The 18,997-nt window shown below is 43.9% G+C and overlaps 1 protein-coding gene across 2 annotated transcripts in view; it reads left to right on the top strand.

The window, feature by feature from the left end:
* plekhh2 (pleckstrin homology domain containing, family H (with MyTH4 domain) member 2) overlaps positions 1–13,745 on the top strand; it is a 30,772-nt gene extending 17,027 nt beyond the window's left edge. For both annotated transcript variants that reach the window (XM_030378425.1, XM_030378426.1), the window contains 18 exons: positions 74–187; positions 1,756–1,842; positions 2,314–2,472; positions 2,811–2,891; positions 2,988–3,167; positions 3,401–3,509; positions 4,015–4,127; positions 4,485–4,664; positions 5,396–5,493; positions 5,794–5,971; positions 6,566–6,721; positions 7,609–7,706; positions 7,883–8,024; positions 8,436–8,572; positions 8,962–9,091; positions 10,734–10,820; positions 11,206–11,355; positions 11,901–13,745. In XM_030378425.1, coding sequence (XP_030234285.1) covers positions 74–187; positions 1,756–1,842; positions 2,314–2,472; positions 2,811–2,891; positions 2,988–3,167; positions 3,401–3,509; positions 4,015–4,127; positions 4,485–4,664; positions 5,396–5,493; positions 5,794–5,971; positions 6,566–6,721; positions 7,609–7,706; positions 7,883–8,024; positions 8,436–8,572; positions 8,962–9,091; positions 10,734–10,820; positions 11,206–11,355; positions 11,901–12,086 — 2,385 coding nt within the window. In that variant the 3' untranslated portion in view covers positions 12,087–13,745. The remainder of the gene's footprint in view (positions 1–73; positions 188–1,755; positions 1,843–2,313; positions 2,473–2,810; positions 2,892–2,987; positions 3,168–3,400; positions 3,510–4,014; positions 4,128–4,484; positions 4,665–5,395; positions 5,494–5,793; positions 5,972–6,565; positions 6,722–7,608; positions 7,707–7,882; positions 8,025–8,435; positions 8,573–8,961; positions 9,092–10,733; positions 10,821–11,205; positions 11,356–11,900) is intronic.
* Positions 13,746–18,997: the final 5,252 nt, after the last annotated feature.

The following is an 18,997-nucleotide window of genomic DNA, read 5'->3' as shown; positions in this document are numbered from 1 at the left end:
GGAGTTACTGTTAATACAATATTCTGTCATCTTGTGGTGTTCTATTGGTAAACTGTGACGGTTAATCCTTCAGGAGCCCATGGAGAAGTCTGGGTATCTGCTGAAGATGGTGAAGACCTGGAAGAAGACCTGGAAGAGACGCTGGTTTGTCCTAAAAGATGGAGAGCTGCTGTACTATAAGTCGCCGGTGGGTCCAACACAACACACAGTGTTATACTGTTGATCACAACACACAGTGTTATACTGTTGATCACAACACACGCTGTTATACTGTTGATCACAACACACAGTGTTATACTGTTGATCACAACACACAGTGTTATACTGTTGATCACAACACACGCTGTTATACTGTTGATCACAACACACGCTGTTATACTGTTGATCACAACACACAGTGTTATGCTGTTGATCACAACACACAGTGTTATACTGTTGATCACAACACACAGTGTTATACTGTTGATCACAACACACAGTGTTATACTGTTGATCACAACACACAGTGTTATACTGTTGATCACAACACACAGTGTTATGCTGTTGATCACAACGCACAGTGTTATGCTGTTGATCACAACACACAGTGTTATACTGTTGATCACAACACACAGTGTTAGACTGTTGATCACAACACACAGTGTTATACTGTTGATCACAACACACAGTGTTATACTGTTGATCACAACGCACAGTGTTATGCTGTTGATCACAACACACAGTGTTAGACTGTTGATCACAACACACACTGTTATACTGTTGATCACAACACTCAGTGTTATACTGTTGATCACAACACACAGTGTTATACTGTTGATCACAACACACAGTGTTATACTGTTGATCACAACACACAGTGTTATACTGTTGATCACAACGCACAGTGTTATACTGTTGATCACAACGCACAGTGTTATGCTGTTGATCACAACGCACAGTGTTAGACTGTTGATCACAACGCACAGTGTTATACTGTTGATCACAACGCACAGTGTTATGCTGTTGATCACAACACACAGTGTTATACTGTAGATCACAACACACAGTGTTATACTGTAGATCACAACACACAGTGTTATACTGTTGATCACAACACACAGTGTTATACTGTTGATCACAACACACAGTGTTATACTGTTGATCACAACACACAGTGTTATACTGTTGATCACAACACACAGTGTTATACTGTTGATCACAACACACAGTGTTATACTGTTGATCACAACACACAGTGTTAGACTGTAGATCACAACACACAGTGTTATACTGTTGATCAGTGGGTCCCACACAACACACAGAGTTGTTCATATTGTTGAATACATCCAACTGGATCCTTTAGGGATTACAAGTTATAAATGATTACACCAAGCTTCTTAGATATACATTTCATAATCTTATTAGCAAATGTTTATTTAAGATTGATTTTAAAGTTATTTTTACCCTCACTTTCACAATAAATATAAAATGTGGTCATTTGAGGTACAAGGTATAAACCATTTAGATGTAATTGTTACCATATGCTTTCAAACAATTGGTTAATGCAAGGTTTTGTCAGCTCTCCCACTCGGCGTTGAATCTAGTGAATATTTTCTGAAATGCTTCTTAAAAACAACTGTTAAAGTTCTTAATGATGACTTTCCTGTGGGGCGGCAAGGGCTTTAAATGGGTTTAATTCAGGCTAACGGCTCATTCTAGTAACATGTGCAGAATCTTAAAATAACCTCTAAACCAACAACACCTTGTGATCTCCAGAGCGATGTCATCCGTAGACCTCAGGGTCAGATAGAGGTCAACGCTACCAGTAGCATCTCCCGCGGCGATGGGAAGCAAGTGCTACAGGTACACCAGCCACCTTGCTAAATGTCACCTGTGTGAAGATCTGTACTGTGTGTATTGTTTGTTTATGACTCTATCTCTCTATAGCCTTCTTTACGTTTGAAATAGTACTTATAGCCAAAATTGTTTGTAATTATATGTTCGGATCTCAGACTATGTGCAAAATTCCTACACAAAATCTTCTTTGCAGACAGTGTTATTATTCATTTATAATTCGCAGAACCTTTTATCTGAAGCGAATAAGAGTGAATATAGATCCATGATACTCAGGAGCAGGTCTAGGGTTGGGTATCTTGCTCAGTAATGCCTATGGGTTAGGCTGTGGACGTTGAGGTTCTGGCCCGGTAACCCCTCAAGTACAATGCCCCCAATTACCAAACAACTCAACTAATGAACCCAATCACCTCTCATCCTGTTCTGTGCCTCCACATCCTGGTCCATTAAACCCTCCACCTCTTCCCCACTGCCCTACAGGTGGTGACAGGGAGGCGTGTGTGCTACCTGAAGGCCGACTCGCCCAACCTGCTGGAGGAGTGGCTGAGGGTGCTGCAGAGCGTGCTGAGGCTGAAGGCCGCCAGCCCCCTCTTCACCCAGCCCGACGTCCGGCCCAGCATGAAGGGGCTGCTCCTCAAGGTGATCCCCCCTCCGGGGAGCCCTCCATACTGCTCACACTGGGAACCCGTTTCAGGAGCAGGGTCGATTATACATGGGGGACTCCGTAGTTCAGCTTTAGGCTCTCATGTAAAATGTGTGTTTTTTCTTCCCACTGGAGAGTCGTAGCCATGCTAAGGTTGTATATATTTTGCACCCAAAACCTTACATTATACAGAGAAGTATCTACTGCATTGCAGCTGTGTCAGTATTTCATAGTTTTGGGAAAGGAAGCTTTGGGATCCCATTCTTAGTTGTAGGACATGAGTCCAACGGGTCGCCGGGGGTAAACAACAGCTTGTGTGTTGTCTCTGTGGCAGGTGAAGCACGGCTACTCCAAGCGGGTGTGGTGCGCCCTGATCGGTAAAACGCTGTACTACTTCCGCAGTCAAGAGGACAAGGTGGGTTACAAAAGAGTCAATTTTTGTATTCAAACTTCAAAAATGTACTGGTCAAATGTAGTGCTGGAGAGTTGACGCACTGTGTGTGGCCGACAGTTCCCCCTGGGCCAGATCAAGCTGTGGGAGTCTCAGGTGGACGAGGTGGACGCGTCCCGGGACTCGGACGAGAACCTGAAGGCCTGTGGGCAAGGCCTGCAGGCCGCGCCCTTCACCATCGCCGTCCATCCCCAGGAACAAGGGCCCACCTACCTGCTCATCGAGTCCCGGCACGAGAAGGTCAGAGGTCACAATGTATACACACTGTGTGTGTAGGTATTGATTCACAACAAAATATAGAAATATGCTGTTCCGTAAAAAAAACACAATGTGCGGAAGGACATTACGCAGTTTAGATTTATTTGTGGGTGATAGCAGAGATGAGACAGGGGCTTTCAAGACCTAACCAAATAACCCCAACGCTGGAGGATGCTGGTGATGTACTGAGGCGGGGGCTGTGTGTGGGTCTCCAGGAGTCGTGGCTGTACCACCTGTCTGTGGCGGCTGGGGCCCTGCTTGGCAAGGTGGGCACAGAGTTCGAACAGCTGGCCGGCAAGCTGTTCCAACTGGACGGGGACCCAAGTGAGTTCTGACTCGGCCTCTCTCACACATACACACAGACACACGAGAGACAAACACACACACACACACAAACAAACATGCACACACACACACACACACAAGGTGCTTTACCTCACATTGTGCTTAACCTCACACATTGCTTTACTTCACACAGTGCTTTACCTCACACGGTGCTTTACTTCACACATTGCTTCACCTCACACAGTGTTATACTTCACACTGCACCACTTGTCTTTTGTTGCCCCAGTTTATTACGTAAGCCCCGCCTTAGATCAGACAATGATACCGAAATGGCAGTGTTAATGGAAAGTTATATACATATAGATATCCATCTATTAAATAATACAGTGTGCTGTACATGAATGTGTGTTCACAAATAAATTGAGCATGTGTGTGTGTGTGTGTGTGTGTGTGTGTGTGTGTGTGTGTGTGTGTGCGTGTGTGCGTGCGTGCGTGCGTGCGTGCGTGCGTGCGTGCGTGCGTGCGTGCGTGCGTGCGTGTGTAGATTCTCCGACCTGGAGGCACCCGGTGTTGTGTTTCAGTAAGGATGCTCTGGTCTCCCCTCTCACCACCCTGCCCTCTCAGGCACTGCAGACGGAGGCTGTCAAACTCTTCAAGGTGTTCCATCTATCCCTCCTCCTACTGTACAACACACTACAATAGGTTAAACTGTGGCGGGGATGGTCTAGTCTAACTAGTCCAGCTTTGAACCTCGTAGTTCGTGTGTGTGTGTTTGTGTTTGTGTGTGTGTGTGTGTGTGTGTGTGTGTGTGTGTGTCTACATTTTGTGTATCTACATTTCTAAAAATCAATGTCTTTTAACTGGGGTACAGAAACTGGGACCAGAAAGTCTAAGAATGGACGAACAGATCAGTGGAACGATGGATCAATAGATGTGATGAATAGACCATGTTGCCATGGTAATTTGAAAAATCCCCCCACTCCCTCTTCCTCTTTTGTGTTCCACTACGCTCAGACCTGCCAACTCTTCATCAATGTTGCCATCGACGCGCCGGCCATCGACTACCACGTGTCTCTGGCCCAGAGTGCCTTGCAGGTGTGCCTGGCCCACCCAGAGCTGCAGAACGAGTTCTTCTGCCAGCTCATCAAGCAGACCCGCAAGAGAGAGCCCCACGGCCAGCCAGGGCCACTGCAGGTACACACCGCCACCACTTGGTGGCAGCAGAGGCACATCATGTTGTTTTGTAGTGAAGGTATTGTGAGATCAGTGTGTTTGATTTGGGTGAAGGAATGGGTTGAACTGTCAGGGACTGACTTCCTGTATTTGTTTTTTCAAGATGGTGCCAGGAACATATTAAATAACATTTCAAGCCGGCAGGGGGAGCTTATAAGAAAAGTGTGCTCATACCTGCCCTTTGTAGAGCCAGAGTAGTCTGATAGATCAGACTTTAGATTTATATCTAAAGTTTCCTGGCAGACGAGCTAAAATCTTGATGAATGGAGCGTTTCACATTATTGTGCTTCAAGAGCGTTTTTGGCAAACACAAAGTCGCCAAGCAGAAGTAAATTGTAGAAGTAAAAAGTAGTGTCTGCAACACAAAGTAAACAAGGAAGTAGAAAACAACATCATTTCCTGGCAGACGAGCTAAAATCTTGATGAATGGAGCGTTTCACATTATTGTGCTTCAAGAGCGTTTTTGGCAAACACAAACTCGCCAAGCAGAAGTAAATCGAGAAGTAAAAAGTAGTGTCTGCAACACAAAGTAAACAAGGAAGTAGAAAACAACATCATTTCCCATGCTCTGTTAATCTTAGTCTTAGTGTTTTATTTTTCCTTTTAGTGTTCTGTATTGTATTTATTGTAGGTAGATACGTATGATATATATATTGGGGACATTTGACAATACATTTTGTGCTGTTCTCTAGGGCTGGCAGTTCCTAGCATTGTGTGTGGGACTGTTCCTACCCCAGCACCCTTTCCTCTGGCTTCTACAGGTACACCTCAAAAGACATGCAGACGCCAGGTGGGTGAACAACAGAGGCATCCCAAACCTTTGCCTGGAAGAGCATAGTTTCAAATAGACTGTAATCTACTCATTTTAATTGAATTATATGTATATTATATCATATATTATAGTCTAATAAATAAAATAAGCGTGCTTTGTTTTTGGTCAAATGCTCACATTTGCAGTTGTGCCAATTCGTTTGTTCCCAGCCTCAATCGGCAGTTGTTTGATAAATGAATCGGATGTTCAACAAAGAAAACCCAAAGGCCCAGTTCTGGTGTATTGCACCTCCAATGTAAGCGCCGCTCTCCGTTCCAGGACGGAGGTGGGTAAGTACGCCATCTACTGCCAGCGCTCACTGGAGAGGACGCAGCAGAAGGGAGAGCGGCAGGCCCGGCCGTCCCGCATGGAGATCCTGTCCATCCTGCTCAGGAACCCCTACCACCACTCCCTGCCCTTCAGCGTCCCCGTGCACTTCCTCAACAGTGCCTACCAGGTACCGGACCCCCACACGCACACACGCACACACACACACACACACACACACGCCTCGCACAATATACACACAAACAGCACTGCTTTCCCAGGATCAAACTCAAACGCCAGAGCAAAGAGCTTTGTTCTTACCTTGACATATTTATCTTCTTGAGAAGATTAGTAGTTGTGGACATTCATATGTATTGACTATACGTCCCACTAACTTAAAACTCTGAACATATTTAACTGTACGCTTTGTTTGTTGGTCTTCGTCACATCATCAATATTACCATTACCCAGCCCTAGTTTCCTCTGTATGTTCTGAAGACGTGAGCTAACAGACATTGAATATTCTGGTGGATGATTAGCTAACACTCGCAGGAAGTTTAAAAATAGCACACTTTAATAAAGAACCAGATGGAGCGACACGAGAGAATCGTACACTGTGCGACTTCATTAAGTATACACAGTATAATAACTACAACTATAGCTGTATGCTACAAAAACACTTTTTATGAGGTACCCCTGAGAAACTACACTGTGTTCCAACACCTCCTCATGGTGTGTCAACACAGTGCAGTGATTCACTGGTCAGCCTGGTCCGTCTCCCCAGGTTGTCAGCTGCGACGCCTCCACCACAGTGGAGGAGTTCCAGTGTCGGCTGAACCAGGACTCGGGCGTGAGGAAAACGGCCCAATCTGGGTTCAGTCTGTACACAGACGACCCCACCGGACGGGACCTGGAGCACTGCCTGCAAGGAGGCATCAAGGTTCGAAGCTCTTTTTAATCTGGTCTTAATCGAATCCCTGATATGTCTTACTGGCTGCAATTTGTTTCTCCAACCACAATTCAGGTATGTTTGACCAAGCGAGTTGTGGATATTTAAAGAGGTATCACATGCTTGTGATTGTATTCGGTCAAAGACTTGCGTCAGTGAGTGAGTCTGCTTGTCACAGAGTAGAGGAGAATTATAGAATATTCAGTACTGTACAATTTCCTGGCTGCCTTTGTGTCAAGAGACAGGGGGGCTGATCAAAGGGCAACAGTGGTACCAACCAGGGGCGAAGCCAGGAATTCAGGGCCTCATGAAAGGAAACTTGCATGGGCCCCTAGATATTTTAACTTTTTTTTTTTTTTTAAGTATATTCAAATATATACATTTCACTTCATGGAAATAAAGATTGCAGTAATCAACCTTGTTGCAGATCATTTGCAATCACACCACTGTAATCAGTAGATCGGAAGCTTTGATTCGATATATTGGATGTCTATATGATTACAACCATTCAGGATTGAGGGGAAAAGAGTCTTCTTCCTCATCGAATTTCTGTCGCTCTACATACGTCATCTGGTATAATTGATACGATTGGCTATAAGCTACGTACAGACTCATATGATAGACATTCGTAGCGCACAATAAACGGCTCCGGGCAATCGTAAACCACGCCTCAAATACGAGAAAATGAATGTGTGGTTCCCAGACCTCTTCTCAATGTAGATTGAGATGAGGTCTGGCGTTAGCCAGGCTAGCCACTGCTACCAGCACAGGGGCAGTTTCAGCACACAGCTAGATGAGGTTGCTCTTAATAGCGCTGCCGTTAAAACCTTGTACTTCTTCTCAAAATGAGGACTCCTGTCGCCCCGGGTCTTCTGCAGGTCTGTGACATCATCTCTAAGTGGGAACAGGCCTCCAAGGAGCAGCACACGGGCAAGTCTGAGAACACCAGGACAGTACGCCTCACCTACAAGAACAGGTAGAGAGAGGCTCTCTCTTTCTCTCTTGCTGCCCGCTATCTCTATATCGCTCGCTATCTCTATATCGCTCGCTATCTCACTTGTTATCTCACTCGCTTTCTCTCGCTCGCTATCTCACTCGTAAGACACGTAAACAACTCTCTCTCAAAGTCACTCTCTCTCTCTCTGTCTCCAGGCTGTACTTCTCTCCGCAGGTGAGAGGGGAGTCGGAGAGGGAGAGGCTGCTGCTGGCCTATCAGACCAACGAGGCCATCCTCGCGGGACACTTTCCTGTCAACAAGGAGTTATCCCTGGAGATGGCTGCCTTACTGGCTCAGGTGGACACAGGACCCAAAAACAGTCCCCATTTATCGGGTTTCAAGGAACACAGTAGACCCGATAGATGGAACGGATCATTTGATATGTCAATTTCGTTTTGAATAAAACTTGTTCTTGGCCCTCTTACCACATAATATTTACGTAATTATGGCATTGCTTCACGTATAAATGTGGGTCATATTAATGCAGAGGGCACCTATTTAATGGTGAATCCATAATTTGGTCCTAATGTGATCCCTACACAGAATGATATAGAATAAACTAGCTGGAAATGCAAACATTTAAAACTATTCTGAGAAAGCTGGTTGGTTTTGTTACCTTGTCAAAACCAGTGTGCATGCAGGGTTTAAGAGTGAAGACTAAGCAGCTTTGAGGACCCCACATCATTAATTGCTCTCTCTGGGTTAAAGGTGGAGTTTGGGGATTTTGAGCGTCCGTTCTCTGCGGCTGGGTCAGCCCAAACCAAGTCAGTCCAGACCCTCAAACAGGTCCTGGAGAGGTTCTACCCAAAGCACTACCGCAAGACCACCTCCGAGGAGCAACTCAGGTGCACACGCGCAGGCAAACACACACGCAAGCGCACACACACACACGGAACTGCACAAAACCACGCAGGCTCACAAACATATGCAGGCGCACAACCACACACACACACACACACACACACACACACACACACACACACACGCAGGTGCATACACACAGAAACGTGCACACACACACAAATGCAAACATGCACACAAACTCTCCCTTACGCACACACACGCACTGGCATTAGTTGAGATAAACTCTCATAATGTCGATTATGATCTAATTACATTTAATACAATTTAATAACAAAGGAACCAAAAAACATGCCCAATTTGTGATCGTAATTGAATCCAAGCTAGAAAAGGTTGTGGATCAGCAAAAATCTGACTTCTTTTGTTATTTCAGACAGCTGCTTCAGCGCCTCTCTGTCCGTTGGGCATCTCTCAGGGGTCGAAGTTCACCCGAGTGCGTCCGGATCTACCTGACCGTAGCCAGGAAGTGGCCTTTTTTCGGAGCAAAACTATTTGAGGCAGAGGTAAGCTGTGTGTGTGTGTGTGTGTGTGCGTGTGTGTGTGTGTGTGTGTGTGTGTGTGTGTGTGTGTGTGTGTGTGTGTGTGTGTGTGTGTGTGGGTGTGTGGGTGGGTGGGTGGGTGGGTGGGTGGGTGGGTGTGTGTTAATGGCAATACATTGTATTATCTGCGTAGTCATAAGAACTTTACTGTACTGTAAACTAAACTTTAAAAATCATGGCTTCATGAGTAATAAGTCATATCAGTCAATTATATTTCTACAATACAACTAGACATGTCACCTCATGTGTATTTTCTAATATGTTCAAGCCAACTTTTCTTGTGAGCGACTTACTGCGAGCATGCTGTCATGCAAATTCTAACGTGACTAATTAGCGAGCATGCCGAGTTTCAAGTCCCTGGGCCACTTTGAAGCAGACTTACAAATGATCAAACTATGGGGCTGATTGTCTTTGTTTGATTGCAAGTTATGGCGCTCCCTGTGTCTGAAGAGGTCCTTAACTTTTTGGAAGCCTGCTTACGCGCGAGTTTCTATATGTGTACCAACTTTGACAGCCCTGAGTTGTTGGCCTTGGGAATGGCTGAAGTCAACCTTTTTTCACCATTGACTGCCATTATACTAAATAGCTCTCTGAGCACCTGCATCAGAGATTATTTGAAATTGACCCTGTGAAATCATTTAACTATCCAAACAAAACTTTTCAATTAAGGGGGTTGTCCTTGATGTGCAAACCACATTTTAAGCCTCTGGAGTTCTCTGAAGCGGACTTTGAATGGTTGAATAATGGTGGCTCATTTGCATAACGATATTTGCATAAATGGACCAGAACTCATCGACCATTTATAACATAATCAAAACAAGAAAAAATACCATGAGGTCGACCAGGAGCAAGGAGTATTTGAACCAAATTGTGGTCTGAAAAATCTATCTCACACCTTATGGGTCCCATTGGCAAAAGGATTCAGGATGTCAAATAAGGCCGTAGATACCAAGTTTCCGATTTTTTTATAAATCGGGGCTCGGTACATTACGGTATGGGTTTGACAATTAGTTATAGCACCCCCTGTGGTCATAGTGGGATACAACTTTTTGGAAACGTCTATACTTTACGCCGTCTACCCACTACCCACTACTTTACGCCGTCAACTGATGGCGGAAGGCGTGGCTGACGGATGGGGGAGTAGTCTTTGCAGAGGCATACGTCAGCCAAGCCCGAGCATACGCGATCTCATTGGATGACGGATCCGTCGCTGCCTGAAAAGTTGAAAATTTTTCAACTTTCTTGACGGAGCCGACGGATCCAACGGAACGGATGGATCCACAATGCATTGCGTCTTTGCCCCATTCAAAGTCAATGGGATCTGTCCGTTGACGGATGCAGTGGGCAAGAGGGGTTAAACCTACATGCTAATTCAATTAGACATTTCCTCAGGTGTTCAGTTTATAAGTCGTTGTTCTTAGCGTTTTTGCCACGACATTCACTTTCCATGTTAAATTGTAATATAATAAATATTCATAAAATAAAATTATGCAAAATTGTAAAGGTTTTATAGAATAGCGCAATGTATTAGTTACACGATAACAAAAGTGTGGTTTGCTTTTACAACCACACTAATTATATGTCCTTTCCCGTTGTACCTTCTAAGTCCGTCACAGCCTCTCCAGAGCAGGGTGCACGTGTGTGGCTTGCCGTGCATGAGGACGGCATCAGCGTCCTGGAGCACAACTCTATGGTAAGACCCCCATTCCACCAGGAGCCCCAAACAAAGGGGCCCCTGACCATTCCATTGTTCTGGAGAGCAAAGCAGAGAGCTGGATCGCATGAAGGACGTAAAGGACCTCGCTTCAATCATAGATTACACTTTATCCCACTTTATAATATGTAGGTAGGTTGTGTAGGAGTTAATAATAAAAAAAAGTGTAGGCGACCATCAGCCACGCATCTTAATGTTACGATTACCTTTCAATATTAATACAATGCTGCTTTCTCATCTTTCATTTACAGCTAAAGCTATCTCTCATTTGAGAAGTATTTTTCTTTTTCTAAACCCCTCATCTCAAAACTCCTCAAGAAAAGACTGTTTGATAAGTGTGTTTCCCCCGTTGTGCCCGGAGCAGAAGCCGCTGGTGTCCTTACCCTATAAGAACCTGGGGACCTTTGGAGGCTGTAACCAGGACCTCATGCTGGTGGTGGGCCAGAGTGCCGGCCAAAACACCTCCAAAGACAAGCCCACAGAGAGGCATCTCTTTGCCATGCCCACCTCCAAGGTCAGTGAGTGAACAAGAAACAGAATATATAACACATTTAGTACTATCATTATAATGTCGTTATTGAGACCCTGTAATCCTGAGAGATTTATGGTGAGATGGTTGAGAGGTCCTCTGGGAGCATGAGGGGGTTTAGGTATTTTGCTCAAGGATGGTTACAGGGTGATAGTTTTGAAATAAATTATCAATAAAAAGTTCTACTTTGTGCATAGCTTTTAATGTAAAGTAACCCTAAGTAAAATATAACAATGAGTACCTTCAAGGAGAAGATCAATTTAAAGAAGTTAAGTGTTTAAGTAGATGTAGTCAATTAGGTGAACATTAAATATCAAAGTAAATATTTTCTTTGGCATGTAAGAAGAAATGATAATTCACACAATATTTAAAAAACTTGCATAAATTACAAATAGAGTCTGTTGGTGTGTAATAAAAGTGGTTAACTAAAGCACTGGAATCAAAGTACTGAAGCAGAAACACACACAAACATATGTGCACGCACGCACACACAAACACACACTGAGAGCCATGTTCTCTTTGATTGACAGATCAGGGAGATGACCCTTCTCATCTCCAGCTACGTCAACAGTGCCCATCAGCTGAAGGCCGCTGCCCACCACCTGTCCGCACCTGCCTTATTGGTCGCTCAGCCTGTCACTCTCAAGAGCAAGGAGCTGAGGAGCAAATCACCGCAGGCCAAGGGCAGAACAAGCAAGGCCCCTACCCTGTTATGAGCAGAAGGGTATAGACATGACACCAAAGCCTGTGGGCCGGACCTCCGTGATGATGAAGGGCCCCAACCTCTTCGTCTAGGGTTTAATTATATTTAAATGTATAACATGAGTAGGCTTTGCGGAGCAATAAAACTAATTGGGTCGGTTAAAAGAATAACTGCTCCATATACCTTACCATGGTACAACAGTGAAGGACATTGGTTTTTTTCTTAATAATGCTCTCTTTCTCTCACTCCTTCTTTCTTTATACCACTCCCCATCTATCTCTATCTTGTTGTTGTTTTTTTAAAAAAAGGTTAACTGTTAAGAAACTGTTTCGTTTTTCTTAATACAAACATTCCTTAGCCTGGGAAGCGAACGAATTTGAGAGCTGATGTTTTAATTGCTCTGGTAGTTGGTCATTCCCCCCTCCCATTCACAAAGATTTACAGCCCTACTTGCACATGTCGGGCCAATCACCACAGTATCTTATAGGGGGCGGGTTTGAAACAATGACTGTACAGAGCAGTGCCGTTTTTGTAACCTTCCAAGAGGATGGATGTGGAACGAAAAGTGGAACCCGCTAACATGATAGTTAAACCAGTATATTTTCTCTAAACGAAAAAACGTCTGCAGATATATCCAATTGCAACCAGGCATTTTCGTCTGCTCCCATTGATGCTCCCCTTAAAATAAGAAAATTAACTGAAACACGCAAAATGGTGGTAGGCTAATGCGTTGAGACAGGCATCATAAAGTTGTGTGTTGGAAGCAAAGGATTTATTATGAATTTGCTGTATCTAATGTACTTAACAGAATGTCATTTAAAAATAAGTGATAAATGACTTAAAAGAGACAAGGAAGAAATGAAACCAGTCATAAGATATAAGGTGAGTCAGCTGTCTGGACCGTAAATCCGTTCAGGTTTCTAGTGGGTGTTTTAGTCAGGACCTCAAATGATTGGTTCCATAGTCATTTCATGTGTAAAATTATCAGATTTACTGATAGCTATGTTTAAAGTATGCAGACATTTATGGAGAATTTGTGCAGGTCTCATTACATGTGAGACAGATGACCCCTGTGGGCGATGTGTTGGCTGGGCTTGGGAAGGACTTGCTCAAGGGGAAAGGTGATGGACCTTGTTTCCCTGGTTACTCAGTAACTTGCGATGTTTGAACCTTATTCAGAGGCATAATGTCCACTGCTTGTACAGTTTTTATGAAAGGGCAGTTCTACTAAAGTAATAGGGATGATTTAACAATACTGCACATCAGGAAGGGAAGGAGAGAAGGTGATGAGAATGTTTTTATTCTTATTATTATTCATTTATTTATTTAGTTTTAAAGAGTGATGTGAGGGACTTTATATGGTAAAGGTTTGAAAGATAAAGGGCTTTTCTTGTACTCAAAGGGATTCGGTTTTCTTGCTCATTCCTGGCCGGTAAATGCTACATGAAGGAATTTAGAGGACCTAACAAACTATGACATCGCAGGAGCATACATCTAAACCCTCAAAGTTGGTTTAGAAAGAACTTAATGTTGTTTTGCCATGTGCATTGAACTATTTCCATCGTCATTTTCCCTCCAAAGAAATTGTATTTTGCCTGAACTATTTATTCTATCAAATGCAATATGTTGGGTACATATTTTGACATTTGAATAAATATCTGTGCCAAACGTGTTTACTTTGTTGACTGTATCCTCTGTATTTCACAAGCGGCACCACACCCTTTCTTTTACAGACACACATAAAAAAACTATGCAGCGGTTCTCACCAAAGGGCACTATTAGGAGAAATGCTCGCTGCAGAACCAAATGGGTGGAGCTTGACTTAGTCCAGCTCCACCTGGCCGTCTGGACCGAGTTTATCTGATTGGGTTTTATACTGGCCAATCAAGCAGGTTCAGGGTTACGGTTAAAGGTTATGTTTATGTTTAGGATAGAATTGTGGGGTTAAGGTTCGGGGAAAGGGTTTGGTTGAGCCAATCGGGTTTTTCCCGATTGGCTGGCATTGACCAGGCAGGGACACACACCGCGGATTGTTTGAGTTTGTTTCGTTGTCTCTAGTTCCGTCACACAGGGGTGATTTCCGTCATGCCAGAGGCTTTACACGCCGATAAAGGCTTGTCCGGGGCTGCAGTTACTTATTCGCTACGCTACTTCGTGTTGTGAGTGAGTTGAGTTGGGTTGGGGATTCTGGACCTGAGCCAGGAGTGCGGCCAGACCTAGAGGTGGAGGGGCTCTGCAGTAGACAGCCGCTCCCCTTATCAATAAAATAAACCTGATGGCAATATATTATCCATTCCTCCAAGTACTATTGTAGCGTTTTATTGGTGTACTGTGAACTGTATGTCAATTATCCAGATAAGATCCGACTCCGCCTACCATTCAGTGTCGGTTAACCTTCCTGTCGTGTTCGGGTCAAATCTGACCGATTTCATTTTCGATCAATCCTAAATATTGTGTTTTACATTTATTTGTCCAGCGGGCTTATGATATCTTCCACTAGGCATTTGAACATATAGGGGGAGAGCCGGGTCGATTGAAACACTTCTCAGTTAAACGTCTTTTTCAAAGATGACGTTACGTATACAAATAATTTCAACATGTGATCAACAACTCACATGTGTGTTATCTTAGTTACAAATGTAATTTAATACATATGTTGGATGATCGAGCTGTTTTTTAACTTTGAAAGTAAGTTGACATCTGTTTCAAACGCCCCGCCTAGTCGGGACGTTTAAAACACACATGCGGGACGAATGAAACAGCATATTTTAAAAATGAACTATTGAACTTACTCTTGTTTTTTTGCAATATACCGGACAACACAGTAGTGTACTTGTCATTGCTAAAATTTCACATAATTCCGCATACTATAAATAGGTTAAAATATATTTTTGGCCCGTGCGTAATTGTCAAGATGCACGTTTCGATTAAAACTCACCTATTTTCTTTTGGACGACTAAATTTGCATACATTTTATTTATTTCCCTATCCTAAATCATGTTTAGGGATACACAGTTGAACATCCTTTTATTTATTTTAAACAAAAACTACCACGTCAACCGGATAACATGACTCCTGTTGCGTTTGAAACAAGTGTTTCAATCGTCCCTACAGCGACTACTGACACTTAAACCTTTTTTACCTCTCTTCAAAACTCTGACATTGCATACTTTAACACAGGTTTAAGTACTAATTCATCTGTTGTATAGTCATATTATTATGGCATGAAACAAAAAACACAACTATTTATTACAAAAAAAATACCGCAGGAAGGATTTTAGTTTGCGCTCTCGAAAACAGGTTTGGGGGATAACATTTGAACGGTGGTACGTCATTACATGAAATTTCGTGGGGTTGGTCAGGCTTCCGTGCTGAACGTAGTGACGAAATTTGACGTGAAAGCCTTGCGTGGTTTTCGAGGAAATCGCTGTGTTTCAATCGTCCCGTGTTTCAATCGACCCGGCTCTCCAATTAATGATGACTTCTTTCATAGAATTTTGAGTTGTTTAGTCAACTTTGTAACACCTGTGGTGTTCCCGGTCAAAAATGACCGCCATAGGAAATGAATGGGTGACCCTAGAATAGATTGTGTACATCCATCAGATAGTACACAACCACAAATCACACACACACACACACACACACACACACACACACACACACACACACACACACACACACACACACACACTTCCACGCACACACACACACCTACATGCAGACGCACACACATACACGCACACACACACACTCCACCCAACGTGAACCCCTTTCAGACTGAACAATTAGGTGTCCTCTCTTTCCCGTGCTTATGTGCCGATTCCCCTACGTGAACCACACCTTCCAGACTAAACGTATAACACCTGTTCCACATTTCAAAGTTACCGATTAGGTTTTTGATATGGGAACCCGGCTCTTTCCCGGGCTTATGTGTCCATCCCCCCACGTGAACGAGACACTTTCGATACAAAATGTATGATATCTTTTCACAGATCCCCTATATATATCTTGCTTGTGCATTGCTCTTATTTTACTCTGAACACAATGAGTCGGCGCCCGATCAGACGATTTGAGGCTCTTGACCTTTTTTTTCAAACTGACGATGAGGAGATTGAAGTTGAACCAGAAATAGAGGAGGATTTCTCAGAAATAGAAGACAATGATCCTGATTTCGATCCAGACCATCATGACACCGAACAGTCAATAGACTGGCGATGACAAACCTGGAAGGGGGGCGTGTGTTTGCGGACGCATGGAAGGCATTGGACCAGAGGGGTGTTCCACGAACGGAGGTTTAACAAACACTGAGTTAACGCTGAACTCTAGGTTGATTGACCCTGTGCCGACCAACCCAGAGTTTTCGGTTCCACAGCAGCGGTTATGCATTAGTTCAATCAACTCGGGGTTGGTTAACACAGGGTTGTGCGCGTCCACGCCAAACTTAAAAAGACGTGATGTATGGATCATGGAAACCCTGATCGATATGGCGAAACGGGCCGCTTATTTCAATGAAATGGAACTCCAGGTTCTCCTGGAGAGCTATGACGAGGAGAAGGACATTATCACAAGAAAAGGGAACGCTAAAACCTCTGGAACCCGGAGAACCAAAGCCTGGCAGCGGATCGCTGACCGCGTAAATGCGTTAGTTACACGTCAAAAGCATGATCCTTAATATTTGAGCCATGAATATATAAATATCCCAGTTAAGCATTCTTAAAGATCCTACCACATAACCCCTTTCTTCTAAAACAATATGTACTCCGATTGCTTCCAAGCGGTCAGAAGATCAAGTATAAAAATGAAGTATAAAAAACATACAAACTGGTAAGCTTTTCCCACCATCGTATTGGTATAAATTTAAATAAGCCATTTTTTTAAGCCAATCGTGAAAAGGTCAACCGTCGGCAGACTGGATCTGGCCCTCAAATTGTCTTGACCCCGGTGGAGGAGCTGTTAATAAACATAAATTCAGGGCGCCCTGGCATGGAGGGGGTAGGCCTACCTGGAGGTACCTACCACCTCAGAGAGTCATGGGCCATACCCCACACTGGTTGAATGTAGGTTTTTGTGTTTTCTTGTGGCCTATTTTAGATTTTTTTTGCCTTCGAAGTAACACATGCAAACCGTGTGCTTGCCACAGCGCATACTATTCCAAATGTTTCTTTTTTTGGTAACTGGGTAGAAAACCTAAAAGTGACAATTCATCAACTTCACAGATCAAGATGGATCAGTGCTTGTAATGAAGCTGCCGGCTACGATCGAACATTCTCCAGTGGATGCAAGTCCGTTAGGACTATTTTATTCTTTATGTTGTAAATGCCTCTCGGCATAGTAGGCTACTCAGACAATATTGCTCTTTGTATGATAGGAGGCCGATACAAATCTTGGATGGGTCATCTGAAACGACTGTGATGTGCTCAGCATCTCCAGCATTATAGCCTAGATAAAACTACCATTTGAAAAAAACGGAGGGCTACGCAAATAGTCTGGAGTGAACTGAGGCCAGGTCCTCGATTGGTAGTGTTGGCTATGTAAGGCTATTTAAATATATTAAAGATTTGCGCGAGAATCTATATCTCTCCACTCCAGCAAAAAGTCATCCAATATGCCAAGATGTCGAGCCGTGGTCTTATCAATCGCTCCCGGTGGATTGCACGTATAATTTGCGCTCTGATATCAGCAGTTCTCTCATCAAAAGGGCATGCCATTGTGAACACATGAAATCTGCGGTGAACGCCGGTTGAAATACCCAAAACCGGGTTATGTTTCAAACTTAACCTGCGCAAAACCTGGTCCGACCAGTTTTGATTCAGAGCATATGCTGCTATAGCAACTAACATACCTTGATCCTTTTGGAACGGAAAACCTAGGGTTACCGAAAACCCTGGGTTAACTTACCCGGTTATGTGATAAAACCGGCTTTGTGGAACACCCCACAGGTAGACCTCCAAGCCTACATGGGTCTGTTGATTCTAGCAGGAGAAAATCTGTCCAACCATGAGGCTACAAAAAGTCTGTGGGATGGAGAGTCAGGGAAGCCTATAATCCGGTCAACTATGTCCCTGCAGCAGTTTCATGTCCTCTCAAGAGTTTTCAGATTTGATGACAGAGCTACACGACCTTTCCGCTGGCAAGACGACAAACTGGTTGCCATTAGGAACGTTTGGGACAGGTGGGTGGAGCGCCTACCACTGATGTACAATCCAGGCTCTGAGGTGACAGTGGACGAGTGCCTGCATATAATGTATATGTGGTGAGGACAGCTATTGACCCAGCCTGGAATCAGGGGAAATGTTTCAGGAGGAGAATCTTCCTGGCAGAGCTTGGGAAAGCTTTAGTGACTCGGACTCCTCTAAATCAACGGCGACAGCGCCTTCCCCGCACACCAGCCTCTGGCAGTCTGGTGAGGAGTCTGCAAGCCCCCGCCACTGCCCTGGCCCCTCTCCCCCCAAAACAGGGGCAGAAAAAGAAGCGATGCGAGCTCTGTGCCCCTAGAGACAATAAGACATGTCTTACATGTTTCAAATGTGATACCTACGTTTGCAAGGCACACTGCGACCTGATTGCAAAATGCCACTCCTGCGCGCACACACACACACACACACACACACACACACACACACACACACACACACACACACACACACACACACACACACACACACACACACACACACACACACACACACACACACACACACACACACACACACAATGTGTTCATGTTGATGTTCTGACCTTCTGTGAATTTGGTCTCTGTTTTGATTTTTCTGTCTTTTTTTAAATATTAATGTTCATTTTGGAATAGAATTTTGAATTTCTGTGTCTATTCACTGCAGTAATTAATGTAAACCAGTAGTCTGAGACATTGTTTACAGGTTAAAAGGGAGTTAAAAAAAAAGTTGGTGATGATCATGGTTTTTG

Source organism: Gadus morhua, chromosome 15 (genome assembly GCF_902167405.1).
Source record: "Gadus morhua chromosome 15, gadMor3.0, whole genome shotgun sequence".
Classification (NCBI taxonomy): domain Eukaryota; kingdom Metazoa; phylum Chordata; class Actinopteri; order Gadiformes; family Gadidae; genus Gadus; species Gadus morhua.
Note: the sequence above shows the minus strand (reverse complement) of the source record. Positions and strands in the feature narration are given on the sequence as shown.